This window comes from Vipera ursinii (assembly GCF_947247035.1).
Source record: "Vipera ursinii genome assembly, chromosome: 2".
Classification (NCBI taxonomy): Eukaryota; Metazoa; Chordata; class Lepidosauria; order Squamata; family Viperidae; genus Vipera; species Vipera ursinii.
The window spans coordinates 136,501,729-136,523,623 of record NC_139513.1 but is presented as its reverse complement, the minus strand read 5'-3'; the positions used below and the strand labels follow the sequence as shown (position 1 = coordinate 136,523,623).

General features: G+C 38.0%; 1 protein-coding gene across 3 annotated transcripts in view; it reads left to right on the top strand.

The window, feature by feature from the left end:
* Positions 1 to 4,827: 4,827 nt before the first annotated feature.
* Positions 4,828 to 21,895, top strand: part of IKZF4 (IKAROS family zinc finger 4) — a 41,214-nt gene continuing 24,146 nt past the window's right edge. For 2 of the 3 annotated variants that reach the window (XR_014491584.1, XM_083355454.1), the window contains exons 1-2: positions 4,828 to 5,198; positions 20,160 to 20,264. Coding sequence is in view for 1 of the 3 variants with exons in the window: in XM_083355454.1 (XP_083211580.1) it covers positions 5,159 to 5,198; positions 20,160 to 20,264 (145 nt within the window). In the remaining 2 variants the exon portion in view is untranslated. Of the gene's footprint in view, positions 5,199 to 15,180; positions 15,327 to 20,159; positions 20,265 to 21,895 lie in introns of all 3 variants that reach the window. The other variant, XM_083355455.1, reaches the window with a different exon arrangement.

The window sequence follows — 21,895 nt, the reverse complement described above, 5'->3', positions numbered from 1 at the left end:
TTCAGGAAAGTTACATTCAAGAATGGCAGTTAAAATCTAGGGTTGCTGTTTGATTGATATCCTCCTTTTCAATTGTTACAGTCCAGAATTTTGCTATATGTGTGTGGGTTTTGCAATAAAATATAATTATGGAGCTAATTCTGTGTTTTTAATCACAGGCTTCCTATTTCCAGATGCCATCTTTTTACTGTTTCCTGTTTATTAAACTTTTAAGATTAACCTTTTAATGACCTTTTGAATAGCTTATTTTGTCCTGAATGTAAGTTTCGGTGTTGACGGAAGGGAAAATTTAATTAAAATGTTGCTCTTATTTTTATTTATTCTTCAACTCTATTAACAGTGATAATTAAGAAAATTCATGAGACCTGATAAAGAAGTTAGTTGATATTAATCCTTCAACTGTGATTAATAGCAAGTATAACATAGATTTAGAATGTTTAAAAGTTTTAATAAAAAGACAAGTTTTATAACTAAAAGACTAAAATTACATTAGAAAGGACTGATAAATAGTATTCAGCAAAGACACACAGCTGAGTATAACCTATACTAAATGCTTCTGTAGAACCTCTGGTTTTATTCAATTTCTAGCTAAGGCTTTCCATTATAAAAAAAAAGAAATAATGTAGAAGCAATGCTTATTGCCACTTGTAATCAGATTTTTTTTCTTCTGTGGAAGTAGGGAGGATTATTGAGAATTAAACTATATACTATATTGACTCCAGGCAACTATTTACATTGGGAAATATTACTTTTGTGCTTTATAGGAATACTTGTCAATTGAATAAGACACACAACTGTACAGATTCCACATATAGTTAAGTTGTTAATAATAACTCCGAACAAATAGTGATATGCATTTGGTTGTAGTGAATTTTATACTTTTATTTTTAATTGTTTTCATATCCCTAGAATTCTTCAAATTATATTTTTCAGAACATGCACTAAGTCTTGATAGTGCATGTATGAAAATGCATTAGGCTAATAATATGAGTTCAGAATGGTAATGTTTATTGTTTTCATTCATTTTTCACTATTAAGTGTAATTAGGGTAAAGTCATTTAACATATAAAATGTTAATTAATTTCATATGGGGCTAAGTTCCAGTATTACATATGGCATGCTTGACTGTTATTCTAGAATGAACTTTGAAAATGCCTGTTCCTAGACTGTTGCTGTTAGTTTTCATTCTTATTGCCAAATGGCTGCCTTCCTTCTTTTCACTGGTGCAGTAAATCTATGTTTTTATAATTAGCATTTTTAATTTAAAACAGTGCAGTATCATGACAGAGACTCACTTTTCTTTAAAGCAAATTGCAATGAACAATTTATTTATTAAGCAAATTTATATAGCCATCCAACTCATACACAATGACTCTGGCAATGTACAGTCTTAAAAATCCAGTTAAAAATCTATCTAAACCTTGACCCCATCCCATGGCAGCAACAATAGAATCAGACAAGCCACTTAGTCAATTCTAAGTGGGGTCCCCAAAGCCACTGACAAAACCCATGTCTTCAAGGCCTTGTGAAAAAGCAACCAGATGGAGGCCAATTTTATTTCTGGGGGAATAAGTAAATCACACAACTAGTGCAGCTCCCACAAATGAGGTAGCACATGAAAATTTGGACCTGCACAAAATCATATGGGCTACTGCATTTTGAGTCAACTGAAGCTTTCAGATGCACTTCAAGGACAGCCCCATTTAGAGGACATTACAATACTCCAAATTGGAGGTGGCCAGGGTGTGGGTGACTATGAGAAAGACCGTGTGATGGCTTCCTTAGGTGCCAGCTCAGATGATGAGGAAGAGCCAGTTTTGGGGACATCTGACAAGGACTTTGGGGAGCACCAAGGGACATGGAAGGTTCTGTGACAGAATCTGATGGTCAAGGCAATGTTCCCCGAGAATGTCAGAGGAGTCAGAGAGCATGGCCAGATAAACAGCTGGCTGCGCAGGCCAGAGAAGAAATGCAGCTGCAGCCAATCAGTGCGGACGACTAGATGGTTGCATGGGGTGGAGAAGAGGCTCAGCTGCAGCCGGTCAGTGGAGAAGAGGCGTTGCCACCCCCACCTGATCCCAGGTCACACAGTGGAGTGCAGAAAAGCGCAATGGAAGCCAGCAAGGCTACTCATGAGGAAGCAACCTCACCCATCCTAATGAGGTGCACTGGTCAGTGCCTATTTACCTCAGTGCTTGGAGCCTAGTCGTTGTCAGAGACAACTATTTGTCTCATGAATTAACCCATGAATGCTCTTGACTTGTTGCCTTGAACTCATTAAGACCGTATTGCCATCATTGTGCCTCGAACCCCCTGAAGTCAAGTTGCCTTCATTGTGCCTTGCACCCATTGAAGCCAAGTTGCCTTCATTGTGTTTTGAACCCATTGATAACAAATTGCCTTTGTTGTGCCTTGAACCCATTGACACCAAGTTGCCTTTGTTGTGCCTTGAATCCATTGAAACCGCATTTGCCTTGGCCACGCCTTGAACCCCAAGCATTGTGGGGGCTGTCATTCTGCTGATATTGCTCCTGTGCCTTAGGCATGAATCCCCCCCATTGCCTTTGTTACATCCAACTTGCTTGGAATGGACGTTAAAAAGCTGCACACATGGAGTTGGAACCTGGGTTGGTTGTGTGAAATAAACATACTGTGTGTGTGTGTGTGTGTGTGTGTGTGTACGTACTACAACAAGAGAGACCCTCCTGGCCATGAGTGCCCTGTTGCTCCTCAAGCAGAGTCCAGGAGAACCCCCAGATTGTGCAACTGTTCTGTCTGGGATAGTCAACTCCATCCATGGTCAAAGGTGGTAATTCTCCAAAAACCAAAGAGCCCCAGATTCAAAACCACTCTCTATTGCTAAGGTTCAATTTTAACATTGTTCCCCATCCAGACCTCAGCAGCTTCCAGGCACCGAGAAAGGGTGGTTATGGCATAATTTAACTCACCATGGGCAGGAATGAGCAACTGAGTATCATTTTCATGATATCTCATCTCATGATGATAGATGATCTCACCCAGCAATTTTATGTAGACATTAAAACAGGACTGGAGAAAGCATTGACTTTTGAAGGACCCTGCAAAGCAGTGGCCGAGGGTTAGCATTCTCCCTCCTGATCAACATCAACTGGAAGTGACCTCAAAGAAAGGAGGTAAACCAGGACAATACTGTGCTTCCTGTTTCCAGTCCTTGTCAGATGCCAACAACCAGACCTACATGTGTAGAGTTCCAGCTACTACTTTATTATGTTCTGTCTATGGAATTTCCCCAGTCTGGCAGCTCTCCTTTGAGAGCAATTAGATAAGGATGGACCGGTCCTGGCCCTTTTACGGTTGCACAGTGATTAGCTGCACACCTCCTCACTGCCAGACTAAGTCTTCCCAACAGTCCCCAAACCCATTTCAAAAGAAAACCATAGTTGATGGTATTGAAAACTGCTAAGATGTCAAGTAGAAGCAAGGACGGATGTACTACTATTGTCCTGCTCTTGCCAGAGATCCCGAAAAAGTGTGATCAATGTCATTTCCATCCCATATTCAGACCTGAATCCTGACTGAAAGGGGTCCAGATAATTAGTTTCCTCAGTATCCTTTGAAATTGCAATATGGCCACCTTCTCGACAACCTTCTCCAAGAAGGGAAGATTAGAGGCAGGATGAAAATTGTTCATCAGTGTGAGATCTAGTGATGGTTTCTTAAGAAGGGGGAGAACTACAATTTCTTAAAGGGCTAGGGCACCACCTCTCCTTCAGATATGTATTAACTACTGCCTGTACCCAACCACACATCATTTCCTAGGAAGCTTTTACCAACCAAAAGGGACACAGGTCCAAAGCACAGGTGGTCAAGCTCACATTCCCAAGAATTCTGTCTACTTTCTGAGGAGCAAAAGGGTTAAACTGTGTCAGGCACAAGCAAGTAGACCTACCTGTGTAAGGAGACAGCTCAGTTCTGAATCTCTTGCAACTGTGCAAGGACTCAAAGCTAAATCTGCCCTTGAGGCCTCCCCTCTGACTGAGCGGGTGTTTCCCAACAAACTATTCCCAGTTAACTGGGCAAGCACCCCCCTGGGCATCTCCATCAGACCAATATCCATGCCAACATCCAATTAGGAACAATTCAAGTGACTTTGATCTGCCAGAAAATCAACAAATTCCTTAACACACCCCTTCAGGTGGACCTCTGGGTGTTCCTTCCCCAGAAGAATCAGGTTATCCTGAAGAGGTCCACCAGGTGATTATCTGCAGATGCAATTTGCATAAAGTATTTCTGCTTCACTGCATGAATTGCCATGAGGTACGTTTAATAGTTCTTATCTGTGCTCAGTCGAGTTCCTTCTTCATCATCCTCCACTGGTACTCTAGATGTCACTTGATCTGCTTCATCTCTCCCAGGTCTTCTGTATATCACCTGGCCTGAGAAGATCCACTGAAACCCCGTTGCACCATACACCGCTGCTGCCGTCTTCCATTCACCAATTGTTACTGTACCTTGCTACTGAAGGATTTACTATTAGCAGTGGCCATTTGATCAATGAAGGCTGAACCCAGCATTGCTTCATCCTATAAGATTGACAGTTCTTCCTTGCAACTTTTTAAAGGAGCATTCAGCTTCTATTTTGTCAGCTAATATTATTTGACAGCTTCTTTCCTTGTATGGATGGCAACTAATTTCAGACATAGTAACAGACAACAGAAGGAATATTTAGTACATGTTTATTTAATATGCAAGTTATTGATATGTGAACGTACAGACATGGATATAGTTTTTTATTTCCAGTAGAAAATGTTCGTGTTTGTGCATGTGTATTAGAGAGAGAGAGAGTGAACATGTTATAAGTTGGCATCTGTTTATGCAGTTCTGGATTTCAACTGTGTTTGTGTTTATGGGTGAAATATATTCATTTTTTAAAAAATGGTTTGGTGTCCAGTTGCAAATAACATTGCAGCTGTAACGTGGAGATATATATTAATACAGTGAAACTAAAATGATTTAATTAGCTCTTGTATGTTCAAATAACATCATAGTTGATCCAGGAGGGAGAGTTATTTTGCACAAAAAAAAATCCAGCTCCTGTTTTATTTTGTCTGGTGCTCTGACAGACCTCTGTTTTTCTTTTTCTTTTTCTTCTTCTTTTTCTTAGCAAAGTATCTTCAAGATGGAGATAGAAGACTGCAATGGACGATCTTACCTATCTGGTATGGAATCTTTTGCATTTCTCTGGTTGAAATTGATGTTTTCCATGTCATCTTTTGTCTTGATTTCTTTTCATTAAAAATACATACCTTTTTACCAGATTAACCTTCTACTTCTGGCACTTTTATACAAGAATATTCAAAATGACTGAAGGTTGAGGATCCTCATGACTTCTTTCCCAATGTAAGGTGGGAATTAATTCCTCCGTTTGTTGCTCTCTTGAAGATCTGGGGATATAAATATTGGAGAATATGTTTTCTTTCTCCACCCTTTTTGCTCTTGTCTGTGGTACTTGCTCCAAGGAACAGCTGATAATAAAGGTTAGGTACTTTAAGTTGGTTGAGTTCAACAGCACAAATATTTTAGGGCAAGGGTCAACCTGGGTATGTGAATAGATACTTATAACTTTATTATTTTTATTTAAAATAAAAATTTAGCTTCTCTTGTAATTGATTTAACAGATTAATACAGAAGCATCTATATTTCTCTATGACACACTTACTGGTTTTTTAAATATTGTGATAATCATATTTGAGCACAGTTTATGTTTATACATTTTATTTTATGTATTTAAATGCATTCTTCTGAGAAGGGGTCTTTAGGTTTCATCACACTAAAGGAGTCAATTGCACAAAAATAGTAACAATCTCTAGCTTAGAAAATTGTAAATTTCTTTCTTGCCTTCCTTGTGAGGCTTTTGGTACTCTCAAGGCTTCGTTGTTTGCTTGTAGATGTTTTGTTACCCAACTAGATCACATCATCAAGATAAGTGTGGAGTTTGCTGCTGTTTTTTTATATATATATAGTACCTTGCCCTGCCAGATTTGATGGGAGTATGATTTTCTCCTTGGTAGTTCCTCGATTAGAGCATTGTTTTTGGCCAAAACCTGCAGGGCAAGCTATTGTAAATAAACAAGTTGTCATGCTTCTGATAGATGAGACCAGTAAAAGCAGAACTCCAAGGCAAGATATTTCCTTAAAGAACATGTTTATTGGCTACAAAGTATCTGCACAGTCAAAAGTGAAACCAAGTGTGGAGTTTCCTCCCAACCGTTAAATATTATAAAGTTGAACTTCCCACCCTAGCACTATGTCATTATCCACGTTCCCCAATAGAATACTTTGGCAGGCTTTCTAATGGAAGGGAAGGCTCAGCCCACCAAAAGGCAGCTATGACCTTGGTTCCCACGGGACAAATTATTGTTTAGTCTAACCTTAAAACCACTCATTCCCCTCTCCCAGTACTGTGGCAACCAAAAACAAAGACAAAATGGCTTCAGCCAAGATCGCTGCAGTGTTGATAGTGATAGCAAATCCTAGTTGGTAACAACATGTCTGCAAGGAAACAACCAGCTCAGAGAGTATCAATTAATTCCATGGTTGTATCCCGAGCTGTGGATATTTTCATCTATTCGTTTCCCGTCCTTCCTACACCCTTATTAAACTATGGTCAATGCCCCAAAGCATAATTTGACTCAGGAGATTCCATTTCGGTCTCATCTTTTTCTTGGCTCTGTTGTCTTGAAGCAGTATGCCAAAATTGGAGGGGCAAGGGATGGATGAGGTGATCTTACTAAGGTTACTGCTCAGTGATTGTGCTCTGAAGAGCAGATGTGGAAAAATACTGGAGTTTGTCCTGAACCTGCTGCCAAATTTGGCATATATTTTTGCTATGAAATATAGCAGACTTGCAACTTGGGCCACTAATTCAGAGCAATTAAATTAGTTCTTTGTCTGACAACCTCCTGTTCTAGAAATGATAGGTTTCTCAGTGTTTAGTAGCTGAGAATAATCAATTCACTACAAATTTAAATTAAACCTTTGTCCACCAGAATTACCTGGCTGATTCAAAGAGTTCTCATTGAACACAATCTGTTTTCCAAGCACACTTAATATGTTTCACTGAATGTTTTGTCAGTTTGGTCATTGGCTGCATTTTTTTTACTATGGGGTTGATATGGAATTCATCTCTATGTGTGAGCAGGAGCACCCCTTTACTCTCCTTTTTAAACCGTTTGTCTTATTAAATCTCCTGAGATACTTTTTGATCCTGTCCCTTAGCAGGTCCTAGGTAGTCTATGAAGTGGCTGATTAATGGAGAAGGACAACATTTTTAGCTGGTATTCCCTTTGACTTTTCTTGTAGGTCTATACGTATGTTGTATATAGTATGTTTAGGTGTATCACGTATGGGTTCACTCTGAGAGCGGGCAACTAAATTTCATTTTTGATGTGTGTCATTGTGCCCACAGTAAAAAATGACAATAAAGGTTATCTTATCTTATTTTGGGCTAACAGCAGCCCAATACTTTAAAACGTTTGGAAGGGTTACCCCCATCCATTGTATTGTATTTAAATAAATTCTTTTAAAAGCAATTGCAGTCCTTGAGACATAAAGGGTTAAGGGGATTTAATTTAATTTGACTTCTGTTATGCATGTAATAGTTTATTTTACAGATGCAAGACTGGAAGTAAATTCCTTTTACTGATGGAAAGGGTGGGAATAAATTTATTAATATTGGTATTAAAGTTGGGACAGGTAGAGCAAATAAATATAATAATTTTAAAGGTATATAAATATGCTAATACTTTAATTCTGTACCTTATTTTAATTTTAAATATGTAAATGTACTTGGCCTAATTTGGCCTGGCCTTACCTGTAAATAGCTCTGGTTTCATGAAATCCTTTTTGTGGTTACAGTAGTACCTTGATAGGTTCTGAAACTTCCTAATGTGCCTATTGGCTTAAAATTATCAGCCTGGTTGTTTATTATCCAATTCCAGATCACACTTCTGAGATTTAAGTTGAGATTAAAAAAGTGACTGGTGCAAAGTCTCCAGGTACCTTTCATGCCTGAGTGAGGACTAGAATTCTTGGCGTCTTTGGTTCCATCCTGGCACCTTAGCCACTGCATCAAAGTAGTTCTCAGTTTACATAAAAGTTGATAATATTTACATAAAAAGGGAATGTAGAGAAGATAAAAAGTGTACTTCTTGGCCAAGCTGATGAATAAGATAGACCAAAAGCTTTCCCTTCATACAGCGTTTACAAAGGATTTAAATGGTGCCAGGAACACAAATGAATATATTAAACTCATTGATGTAATTAAAAACATACTGTACTTTGGTTGTTAGAGGTAAAGTGTGGACAGATTGACTTTGGAAAAAAGAATATATATTTTGATTGGACAGAAAAGCATCACAGAAGAGTAATTTTGACTAAAAGAATCAGAATTACTTGCAGAATAATGTTTATTGATTTAAATAGCAAACAGATGGAATATGGGTCAAATGCAACCTTTGGAAAAATAAGCTGGCTGTTTTTTTTAAGCATTGATGTAATAGATGCAACCATTTGGCAAGGATTTTGATTACTAATGAGGTGTCTAATATAAAAATTACAGTAGTTTAAAATCAAACCCAATAATTTATTGAACAAAAATTCAGAAAGTAGAACATATTTTTATAGACAAAGTTTACTGATGAAGTTACTGGTGGATTAATAGTTTCCAATAGCATAAAGAATTAAATTGATGCCATATATTCTACAGTGCAAATTGTTGATATAAAATAAGAATTATAGCAGGGAACTATTGTACTGCTGTGAATATGCAATCTTTTGGAAGCTGTGTGATGGTGCCTTAGAGCTGAATATTTGAGAGCTACCTTAATGAATTCCTGTCAAATTAAGTGTGTGCTTTGTGATTAAAGATGCAGTAAATTGCCTTATCTAGTTACCTGTCTAAAGGTATCAAGTTAGTATGATAAGAAATTAGTAATCTGTAGGTTACAAATCCTGGTAATTAGTAGGCTAATTGTTTGTAGAAGTGAACAATTAGGTGTAACTCTTTTATGAAATACTGATTACAGGCAGTCCCCAGGTTAAGATCCAGTTCTGTTCCCTAACTCTGCTTTTAACCCAAATTTGTATTGAAGTTGGAACAGGTTACTGTACCTATTCTGCATATCAGAGATGAACAACAACGACAAAGTTTTTTTGTAAAATTTAAACTTACAACTTTTTCATTTTACTAAACCACCACTGACATTTGCATCATTCTTTCAGAGATATTTCCTTACCTAAATAGAAAAACAGAATGACCAGGCAAAAAAGCAGTGGGAGCAACTTCCAACTGCCATTTTCCCCATTGAGGTTGCTTGTAGGAAGCTGACAGGGAGCTTGGAAATCACTCTTCATCACCTCCTTCGCTGACCCATGAAACTACCTGATACTTTGCTGAGTGGAGGGTGTATAAAGATAGCCTTCAACTGTGCGGAAAACTGCACCACATTCCCTATACTAGAATGTGCCCCAGGGCCCCTCCCTTCAGACAGACAGTGGCCTCATCCATCAATAATTGTTGCCCTAGACCAGGAGTAGGCAACCTTGGCTCTTTTATGACTCGTGGACTTCAACTCCCAGAATTCCTGAGTCAGCCTGGCTAGGGCCTAGACCAGGGGTAGGCAACCTTGGCTCTTTTATGACTCATGGCTCAGGAATTCTGGAAGTCCACGCGTCATAAAAGAGCCAAGGTTGCCTATCCCTGGCCTAGACCAGTAACGGCACTTGAAAGTGCTACGTCTGGGCCTAAAGTCAAGGCCCATGCCTTGTCTTCAGCCTTAGAGTCACCACTATTGCTCTAAAAGGCTGCCTCACTCCGTTCTCCAGGATCTGCTGCACATCATACACCTTCAAACGGTATTCTTTTCTGTTGGGAGGGCTCCTGCAGCCTACCTGAAGTCTTCATTCTTTTTTTTTTTATTGAAAAGTTTTAAAATACAGTTTTCCTTTAAAAAACCCCCCTTCCCCCTCCCTGCTCCCCCCCTACCTCCCCCCAACCTCCCTCCCTCCCCCCCCTCCCTCCCCCCCCGACTTCCCAGAGCTAAATACAAGGTATATATATATATAAAGGCAATCATAAACAACCATATACTAACAACTATAAATTCTAAAATCCATCACTCTCTAGCTTATATAGGATAAGACACACCTTAGCAATATTAAATATATATAAAAAACTAGAATAGAAAAAGAAAAAAAAACGAAAGAAGACTTATTCGAATGCTACATAAAACTTCTTAACCCTATACTTGTTCTGGATAAACTCAATCCATTTTCTCCATTCCATAATATAACGTTCTTGCGAATGATCTTTCAAATAGGCCGAAATCTTCGCCATCTCTGCCAGGTCGGAAACCTTTAAAGTCCACTCTTCTATGGTCGGCAGTTCCTCTTTCTTCCAATATTGGCCTATCAAAAGTCTTGCCGCCGTAATTAAGTTCAACATCAGCTTGGTGTCCACAACTGTAGCGTCTGCAATTATTCCCAACAAAAAAAGTTGCGGGCAAAACTTTATCCTCTGTTTAAAAATCTTCTGCATATTCCACCAGACTTTTATCCAAAAAGCCTTAACCTTCTTACATGTCCACCATATGTGAAAATATGTTGCATCTTCATCACCACACCTCCAACATTTAGGCTGATAATTCGGATACATACTTGCAAGCTTTTTAGGATCTAAATGCCATCTATAAAACATTTTGTAAAAGTTCTCTCTTAGATTTTGAGCTTGAGTAAATTTTACGTTCCTCACCCAAATCTTTTCCCACGTGTCCATTGTAATAACTTCCTGGATGTTTTGGGCCCATTTTATCATACAATCCTTAACAAGCTCTGTTTCCGAGTCAATCTCTATCAATGCAAGATATATCCGTTTAATATGTGCTGGTCCCTGATTTCTAATCTGCTTTATCAAATTTTCATCAGTCATTGTAAATCCATTTTTCTGGTCTTCTTTCCACCTGGCCCGTAATTGAATATATTGAAACCAAGTTTGAACAACCTTCTCTTCTCGCAAGAGGCTATATGATTTCAAACACCTTCAAAGTCTTCATTCTTGAAGTGGCTTCAGAGAATGCCCTTCCACAGCCTCGACAGCCTTCGAAAAATTGTGTGAAACTACGGCTGTCTGAGGCGATTTTTGGAGGGCTTGGAGACCATGTGAGAGTACACTCCATTCTCGTGCAGCGTCTGTAAGCATCCAAAAATTTCACAACAATGGGATGTGCTTTTGAGAATATTTGCTGTTGGATGTTGGTGAATGCTGGATGCTGGAGTGTCACTGAAAACTTTGTGGTTTGTCGCCTTTGACATGTATGTTATAGGTTCACCATCACTGCCCTATACCTTCCAATTTTGCCCAACTGAAGGTTACAAACACAGAGATACTAGAGTGTTAGTTGTTTTAGTAGTATATAAAACTGAATTACGGGGAAGACAGACTTCCAGCAAAGAGAACCCAATTCAAGAAGTACTGGCTGGAATTCAGTCTCTCACCAATCTGAGAACAAAGTAATCTGACTCAAAATGGCAGATGATGTGCTTCCTTGAGAATACAGACCACTGAAACTGCACAGTTTCATGAACCACTCAAAACAAACTGAATACAATATTTAAAATGCATGTACTACTTTGTGACTCTCATAGAAGCATTGTGCAGCTTCAGCAGTTTGTTGGTTCATGGTAGGAGAACACCGTTTGCCATTGTGAGCTAGATCACATTGCCAGTCAGCAGTCTGCCATTTTAGGTACTGTAATAGGTCAGCCTTCCGCCATTTTGTAAATACCCATTTGAAAATGTGGACTAACCATCTAAATTACTGCAGGCTAGATTTATAATATAGATTTTGATAGATCTGCTGGAGATAGGTCATGGGGATAAAGTGTTAAAAGGCTGTAGGCCGACCAAGCTTTTACTCATTGATTGTTGTAAGAAACTGGAAATATTTTAAATCCTACTGGTTTAATATGATAGATGCTCGTTTGCTAGATGGGAATTAGTAAACAAATGTATTTATATAATATCAAACCACTTTAAGAACCACTGTTTGCTGTGGCTAAAAGCTTGTACACACACTGATTTTAATCAGTAAAGACGTTATGTCTGCCTATTTGGCCTAACTCAAATATACCGGTACATGTGCAGTCCAGTATGTTACAAATTATTTGGATCCCCTTTTTCATTGTGTTCTTCCTGTATTATTTTTGTCACACTACTGTGCCATAAACATTAAGAAAACTAAGATCATGACATCCGGCCCTCTCAATTCCTGGCAAATAGATGGGGAAGCAATGGAGGTAGTGACAGATTTTATTTTCCTGGGCTCCAAGATCACTGCAGATGGGGACTGTAGCCAAGAAATTAAAAGACGCTTGCTCCTGGGGAGGAAAGCCATGGCAAATCTACACAGCACACTAAAAAGCAAAAACATCACCGTGTCAACAAAAGTGCGTATAGTCAAGGTGATGGTCTTCCCAGTTGCAATGTGTGGCAGTGAAAGTTGGACCATAAGAAAGGCTGAGCGCCAAAGAATTGAGGCCTTTGAACTCTGGTGCTGGAGAAGACTCCTGCGAGTCCCTTGGACTGCAAGGCAATCAATCTGGTCAGTCCTAGAGGAGATCAACCCTGACTGCTCTTTAGAAGGCCAGATCCTGAAGCTAAAACTCAAATACTTTAGCCACCTAATGAGAAGGAAGGACTCACTGGAGAAGAGCCTAATGGTGGGAAAGATTGAGGGCAAGAGAAGAATGGAATGACAGAGAATGAGGTGGCTGGATGGAGTCACTGAAGCAGTAGGTGTGAGCTTAAATGGACTCCAGAAGATGGTAGAGGACAGGAAGGCCTGGAGAAACGTTGTCCATAGGGTTGTGATGGGTCGGACACGACTTCGCAGCTAACAATAACAACTGTGCCATATGGATCAGTAAACAGCTATAATATGTGAGGGGGAAAAACTAGAAAGAAGGAAATTATTTGAGGGATCTTTCCCATTCCAAGAAACGTAATTGTTTGTGGCCTTTAAACTGCACTTTTGCAAAACGAGGAAAAGACATTCAGGTATTTCACTAGCAAGAAAAATTGTTTTTATTCTCAAAAGGAATAAAAAACCTCCCACGTTATGGAAGCATATGTAAAATAAGTCTCTGCCTTCCCTAAAAACAAGATCAAGATTTGATGGCAGCATAATATATTTGCATAATGTTTGGTAGATAGTGATAGAATTGCAACTATTTACTGATGTATCAACATATACTATATTTCAGTTCTATGTCTTTTTTCTGTTGTATTTTTTCAGTTATTTTAAGCACTTGTTATATATTTTTTGGATTGTATATATTTTTGTGCTTTGTTCCTTTGATTTCCCCCCCCCCCTCTATTTTAAAAGCAACAAAATACCTTTAAAAATTCTAGGAATGTTTTAGAGAGCATTCAAATCGTGGCATCTGTCCTGTCACCACAAAAATTTGCAACATCATCCTGGTTCTTAGCACTGGAAGCAGCATATCTTTTCTCCTATCTGTTTGCCTCTTTTCTGGGCCTTCCATTTTCTTTTTAAAAGTTTATAAATTGCAAATTGTATATCCCTTCTCTTTCACATTCTTCCTATGTAAAGCATTGAGGGTGACTCACTGAAGAAAAATATTTCCAGGACAAAAATTTCTAGTGTGTCTTCCCCTTCTAGTCAAAGAATATTTAAATCCCATATTAATAAATCCTGTATTAAATATTAGAGCAGACTTCTACTTGTATCATAAGAATTTCCCTTCTTTGCATTGTAGCTTTTCATGTGAGCCATCACCAAATCTGCTCCAGGGGTCTTTTAAGCTTCCAGTAGGAACAATGAAGGCTGGAGAGGATAGAAAATCCGGCCAGTTCTGCAAGGGGTCTAGAAAAGTCAAAGGATTATGTAAAAAAATTTTTTCCTGTTTCAAATTCTCACTACTGATAATGAGAACTTAGGAAGTAAAGGCTTGTTCTGAAATAATTAAAGGTGAATTTTAAATTGATTAAAATTAGGTACTCTGACTGCTCTCTCTGATCCATTTTAAAAACTGTCCCTGATTAATTGGGAGAAAGATCTTTAATGTTATTCCTAATAAAACATACATAAAAATAAGCTTAGAAGTTATCACCTGGCAAAAATTAAATGTTTCTTCTCTCTTATACATGGAGAATGAATTCCTTCAAAGAAAATGCTAACTGTTGCATTTTTGCATAACTGAAAAATTTAAAACATTTCTTTTAAACAATTTTTAATATGTAAACTGATTACATTTGCATAACACTCATATATGATCCTTTTTTGTTTTGGGGATTGGTCTTTTTAAAAAGGTTGGGATAAAAATGTAATATATATTTCCAATAAAAAAGCACAAAAGCTTGATTTCCAGAAAGTTGATAAATTCTCAGTAGAGGTAGCAAAAGGAAACACATCTTTTTCGTATAGAATTCAGAATAATAATAGATTTTTCTTAAGACACATCCAGTAAATTTGGGACAGTTTTCAAGGTTCTTTTTAAAGGCCGAATAGTAATTTATCTCTAAAGGTATTTCTGACCAAAAGAATGGAATAATGTATTTTTTTTATTTCTTTACTCCACTTATTTGATATTTCCCCTTTCAATTTATAATAGGAAATGTTCTATGTATGTATTTCTTCACTCATTCTCACCATGCACTGCTAGTTTGGATCTGGCTACTGCTTTGTCATGATAATGAGACCAAAACATAGAGATGTGTTTTAAGCCTCACTGGACTAGGTCTGAAGCAACTACCAATAGAATTTTCCTCAAGTGAAACACTGAGAGACCATATTTCAGTTTATAGTGTGCTAAAAAACTCTTACGTTTTAAAAGTGACACATTCTTTCCTAATAGAGCATCCATGACAGTTGCCCAAGTGATGGCAAGCAGATAACTGATTTTTTGTTTTGGTTGTTGTGGTTACCCTCAGTTAGTCTGGTCAAGATTTGTTTTTGTTTTTTAAAAAAAAATCCCTGAGGAATGCCACCCAGAAGCTGATTTAGGAGACAGGACATAAAGCATGGCTGGAAGAAACCTTAGTCTCAGCCCAAGGGGACCGAGATTGCAGCCGTATAGATTCCTGCTTGACTGTAAAATGACGGCCGTTTCTCTCACTTCCAGGAATCTCTTCTTCCTGGAAGGTGAGTGGCTGAGTTCACCCTACTGCCGAGATGCAGCCACACACACTCACAGCCTGTATTCCACTGCTGTTTCCAAGGAGTTGGCTGTGATAACACTCCAGGGTATCTTCAGCAAGCTAGAATAATGTAAGTTAATCGGGGAGGGTGTCTGGTCTGGAATAACTCCATGCTGCTTCTGTTTTTATTTACACATGGCGCCATGGGGAGTGTTGGTAGAGGGTGTTTTTGATGCCATGCAAAACAGTGGAGGAAGCCAATCACTTAAACAGAGACAAATTGATCTCTAGAATTCCTGATGTCTGTGCAACGCAAACAGTGACAGCTTGGAAATACATCTGCGGGCTTTTGGATATGGATGAACAAGGACAACAAAAAGAGCAAGATGTGGCCAGTTTCTGTTTATCAAAGGAACTGCTAAGCCTCAGTTAGAGGTTCCCATTTTTCCTCTCCTCCCTTCCCCTCCCCTCCCCTCTCCTTGAATCCTGTGGAGAGGTTGGGCCAATATTCACAGTGTATGTTACGATATGGTGCAGAAAAAATCCTTGGTCCAAGTAACTTGATGGTACGAGGGAGAACAATTCTTAGTTCAAATTGCTGATAGTTTATGCTGGCTATTTTGCGTAATACTATCAGTAGCTTCTAATTCAAAACATTATTAGTAATATGCCACTATTTCTGGGCTTACACATAGATGGAAATGCCCCTCACACCTTTCTGTTTAACCCTCTGACAAATCAAAGTGTTTAGACAATGGTTGAGAGATGATCATCTGGGTATAAAAGTCTGAATTCTAGGGAGAAAGGGACAAAATGTTTAAAAATTCATAAATACTTAGTTGTACTAATATGAATCTTGGGTCCTAGCTGATATTATATGTTTTCAGAAAATCCTGGAACATGTTAAATAAACCGAGTGTTAAGAATACAGATGCAGAAGAAATTACCTGTTTCTCTGCTTAAAGGTTTCACCACTCTCTCCAGATTTGAGCTGGTGTTCAAAATATTGAATGGTTTCCAGGAAATGGGCATACTTAAGGGGTACTGAAACGTGCAAAAGTGGTTGAGGAATTTGTTTTTGTTTGGAGAGCAATTTCTGGGTTATGATGGAATCTGCTATCCTAGATGCATAGCAAGCACCAGCAGGGAAGTTGTCCGCATTGTTATCTATATATACATTTGTATTATTATCCTCAGTAGTAAGTTTAGAAACCACCAGAATAAATGTAAGGCTTAAAGAAAGTATATTATTAATAGGTAAGTGTTACATTTGGTATTAAGGTGCCAGCTGGCAATTAAGGAATATTGCTCACTTTACTGTGAATTTTTTCAAAAAGGTTAATCTACGCCCTTGCAGTAGCAAGAGTCTGTCTCTTGCTTAACTATGAACTGAGTTCACATAATATATAAAATAATGTTTCCTGGGTGACTTTATATTTGTGCTAGAGCATTTCAGGCAGACTAAATATTTTGCCATCAATAAACATTACAGTGCACACAGCATTAGAAGTCAAAAGAGTTAAGCTAGTGTGGTTATGCTAGTATATTAGTTCTTCAGATATACTTGTTTTAGTTAGAAGACCATTTATTTGATGCCCAATCTGCAGTTTGAAATGTAATGACAGCTTTTAGTGGTTATAATAAAAATGAAGTATAAAGTTTTACACCAGAGTGTACATTTATAGTTTTGTCTAAATGTTGTGTGCTTTGCTTTCTCACCTCTTATGCAAGGAGCTTTTTCTGTTGTAATAATCTTGGTTGCTCCTTCCTTGCTTATCAATTCTGATGCAATGACACTAGTTTTTCCTAGATTTCAGTTTACTGATTATTGTAACTTAAACTAGCTCGATCCTAATTGTTAATAAATTGGATTTAGTAATAATTAAGTATAAAAGTGCTGGCTAGATTAGAATTTCATTAAGACATAGTCTGGAAACCCTTGTTTAAACAAACCACAATAATGTCTAAACCACAGCATTTAAAACTGTGTCCCTTTTTCAAATTGCCTTTAAATTAGGCCTATCTAATTTCTTCAACTTTGCTTTATATGAGATGATTTAAGCATCGTATTGCATTTTAGTCATTTAAATTTAATATTATCAGCCTGTGTCACCCCATTCCTCGTCCAATATATTGTTGGCTTCTCAGAGGTCACTTTATACATTCTTAATCACATGTAGTTAAGGGAAAATATGGTCAGGAATCATTTTTACCTTGCAAAATGCTTTGAAAGTTCAAGGAGACATAGTATATGGTAGTGGTTTCTAAAATGTCCGTAACACTCTTGCTGAGTGAACTCCATTACTGCATTAATGCCAAATCTTTTAGATTAGAGAATTTTGGCAGCTAAAGCTTAGTGCTGCAAGAGACTGATAAATTCTGAAATTCCATGAGTGCTGGAAACTTGACTAAATTTGGCCTGGCTTTTAAATGAATGTAGGAGCAGGTTGGATAAAGGAGTAATTTGAATGTGCCTCCTTTGTTCTAGGACAGGGGTATCAAACTGCCAGCCCGTGGGCCAGATGCATCATAGCAAAGCCACGCCCACCCCATTGCCGGCAATGGCAAAAAGTCACAATACGTCACGACACATCACGTGATATTGCGAGTTTGACACCCTTGTTCTAGGATCAATAAGATTTTCTTATGAATCTCTGTTCTTCAGAATCTCTTAACTGGTTTGATTGAGAAATACAGCTATAACAATACCTGAAATTTACAGAGGCAATTAATTCATATCTAAGTATCCTAAAGATTATTCCTAAACTGAAATGTTATTATAGAGACCCAAATTGCTAACAGTTGGATACAATCTCACAAAAAACTGAGAAAGAAAACGCCTCACAATTTGTAAGCATTTATAAATACATATTGAGACAGATAAGCACCCACCTGCCGCCAAATGTGAGTGCAACAGAAGAATACTTAACATGTTTAAGGCATTTTAAGAAGAATCACAGTAGGATATCTTTTGAATAAAAATGGAGATTTTTTAAAAAAATTATATACAAGTAATCCTTGACTTACAGCCATTCATTTAGTTACCATTCAAAGTTGCAATGGTACTGAAAAAGTGTCTTTGACTCGTCCTCACACTTACAACCATTGCAGCATCTTCATAGTCATGTGATCAAATTTTGGGCACTTTGCAAACAGCATGTATTTACAACAGTTGCAGCATCCTGGGCTATTGTGATCACCATTTGCAATCTTCCCAATCAGTTTCCAACAAGCAAAGTCATTAGGGGAAGCCAGATTCATTTAATGACCACACGATTCACTTAACAACTGCAATTACTCACTTAACCATGGCAAAAAGGTCGTAAAATGGGAGTGACTTATTTAACAACTGCCTTGCTTAACAACAGAAATTCTGGTTTCAGTAAGTTGAGGACTACTTGCATTGGGCTTTTTAGAATATCGAAACTCAGAAGTAGGCTTACAGGAAGAGGATACCTAAAACAATTAGAACATTAGCTTAATACTTCACATTCTCATGAGTGTGTGTATGAGCAAGAAATATATGGTCTATATAGAAATTTTACAGGAAGTACAAAATGATATTATACCGGCAGTAAATTACAAGTAGGCACAGCTAGGCAAGTATTAAAAGGGTATGTTCATTGTAAGTTTTTTTCTTTTTAAACACAAGCACATTCATATGATATAATGATGTGTAACTGAAGAAATTAAAGCTTTTTAAAGTAAATACAGTATGTCTATTGAGAATTTCTCTTTTTATGGTAAATGACAGCACGTCAGTAGTATTCTAATAAAGAAATGAAATCAAACTTCATTATGATGCACATTTTTGGACTGTTGATACATGTAAAATGTCAGATTTCCAAATGAACAGAATATTGACATGAGAATGAGAACAAATAAATCCATACACTAAAAAAATAAAGAGATTTGATATAGGTGCACCTTGAGAGAAACAAAGCTGACATCATAGCTTAGTTTCGCTAAAAAGGCAAATTGTCTGATGTTTTGAACATACTGAGGACCTAGCAATATACAATTGTATGAACATGAATGCCCAAAATCTCATTTATATAGTTGAAAGTTCATATCAAAACTGAAGTGTCTCTGTCTAATCATTGGTATGATATATAGATTTTTAAAGGAATCCCAACTGCTGCTGCATATATAGATTGCAAGCATTCAGCTAGTCTAGAAGAACCATAGTATTTTAACAATGCACATTCAACTTGGCCTTGGTGGAGCAGTGGGCTAATGCCTCTTTAAGTAACACCAGCTGCCTGCAATTAGTGCAGGTTCGCATCCCACCAGGCTCAAGGTTGACTCAGCCTTCCATCCTTCCGAGGTAGGTAAAATGAGGACCCAGATTGTTGGGGGCAATAAGCTGACTTTGTAATAATGCCGCTTGGGGGTGTGTGTGAAAGCCCTAATAAGCAGGCGTATATATAGAATGAAGGCTATTGCTAAGCACATTGATTTGTGCTTTAGATTGTAAGCCGCCCTGAGTCTTCGGAGAAGGGCGGGATATAAATGGGATTAAAATAAATAAAATAAAATAAAACAGCTCCCAGGATTCTGAACATGTTTGTGAATTTTCAGTCTGATTAACATGAGCATTATAGTCTTCATGTAATGTATGTGGTTTTACCAGTATCTGGTAACTCCCGAACATTGATCAGATCCAGATCAGCAGTGAGTGAGGGGTCCAGATGATCCTCTAATCATCCAAATGATATTGTATGACAATACAGTATGTGTTGTTTTGATTCTGATAAGCTTGGATTTTGCTTCCTATATTATTCACTAGGAGCATCAGTAGTTAATTTTTCTGTTGCAGATTGCAAAGGCTATGTCCTCTTCAGTTACATAAGGAAATACCCTCTACTATCCTGATCATGGAAGAAATATATTTCTTGAGATATCCTTGTAACAAATTTCCCATATTTACCTCTGCTTCTTTCTTCTTTTTTCCTTGCTAAAGGTAGTGGAGATTCCTCTTTGGAAAAGGAGTTCACCTCCACAATTGTGGGGCCCACAGTGAGCACACCAAACAGCCAACACTCCTCTCCAAGCAGGTCCCTTAGTGGTGAGTACACAATATCTGATTCGAATAGGGTATTCTTGAAATGTGTCACACTGATTATGGTCAGAGCAGAGACTTTTCTTTATATAAGGCAATAATTGTTTTCCCTTTAATGTTATCTGAAAAGGCCTAGATAATGGCCATCAGTTTGAAAATGTGCCTGGCATTTATTTTGCATGAGACCCCAGTTTAAAAAGAAAACCCGGAGGAATAGCAGAGTGAGGCTTTCTGGATTTTTCTGCAGACAAAATAGTGGTTTTATGGCATATTTTGTCTGACAAATTGAGTCATTCCACAATTCGTATACAGTTTATACAGTTTCCAACAATGAATTGGAAATACGGCAACAGAACCCAGTTCTAGCCATTTAGACCCAGTTCAGAATTTCTTGCAATGCATTCAGGGCCTTGAAGGCTAGTAGTTTTTGCTAGCCTCTCCATTACTTGTGCAATGAAACATATAAGGAATTCTGCATATGTTTTGCCAAAGCCCCCAAAGATACCTTCCCCTTCTCAGGGAGAACCTGGCTGGTGGTGCTGCGTCTAATTTGTCTTGATTCGTTGCTAGATAAGCCAACAAGCTCATGTCTCAATGGAGCAGAAGTATTGCATAGCCTGTTTTGCCAGCCTGACCACATACTACTATTCTTCTGTAAGGAAGATTGAAGAACAATAGCTAAGTTATCCAGGAGGGGGAAAATGCATCCAAGGAGATTGGAAAAACATCCACATTCAGCCAGCATTAATGTATCTGAGCAATTCTTGTCCCAGTGAGAAACCTTGTACTTCATAATTGTGCACAGCCATGTCTACTTCTCTCTCTCTCTCTCTCTCTCTCTCTCTCTCTCTCTCTCTCTCTCTCTCTCTCTCTCTCTCTGTGTGTGTGTGTGTGTGTGAGAGAGAGAGAGAGAGAGAGAGAGAACAAAATCTCTTTAAAATCTTATTTTCTGGAACCAAAAAAACCCACCTGCTCAACATTTTAGTTGTGTACCACCCAGTTGTATTCCATATTTGTAAAAAGATTTCTTAGGCAACTCTGCTATTGAGTATGTCCTTATTATACAAACGGGAGCAATAAAGTCTCTTGAGTTACCTATTGGTATTAATACTAGATGTAGATGTGTTCACCATTGGTCTGTCTCTGTGTAGATAGAAGGTTATCACTTTGGAAAGACATTAAATCTCATTATATTAAATCTTATTGGTTCCCAGTTTTTCCTCAGCACAAAATTGGTCTGTGTAGCACTAAAAGACAGAATTGATTAGTCTCTAGCTTCCTTCAAATGTGCTGAACTGCAACTTCCATAATCCCCAATCAACATCATAAGTGGGTAGCTTATTGTAGGGGTTGCCCTCCAGGAAACTAACCAGCCATGATCTGAGTCACTGTTTACTCTTTCTCATCATGTCACATAGAAGAATCTATATTTGTCCAATTCTTTTAGGAGTACTTTAAAGGAATGAAAAATATGAAGACTCGGGTTTATTTGACATAAAGGCCTAGTTGCAGCCTTTTAATTAATGCCAAGATATTCTGAGTTCACAGGCAAATTCTATAACTAGGCTGCTCTCGTTGTCTGTAAGTACTACCTGTGTATGCCCATCAATACACTTGTGCCTTTTTTTCCCTTCAAT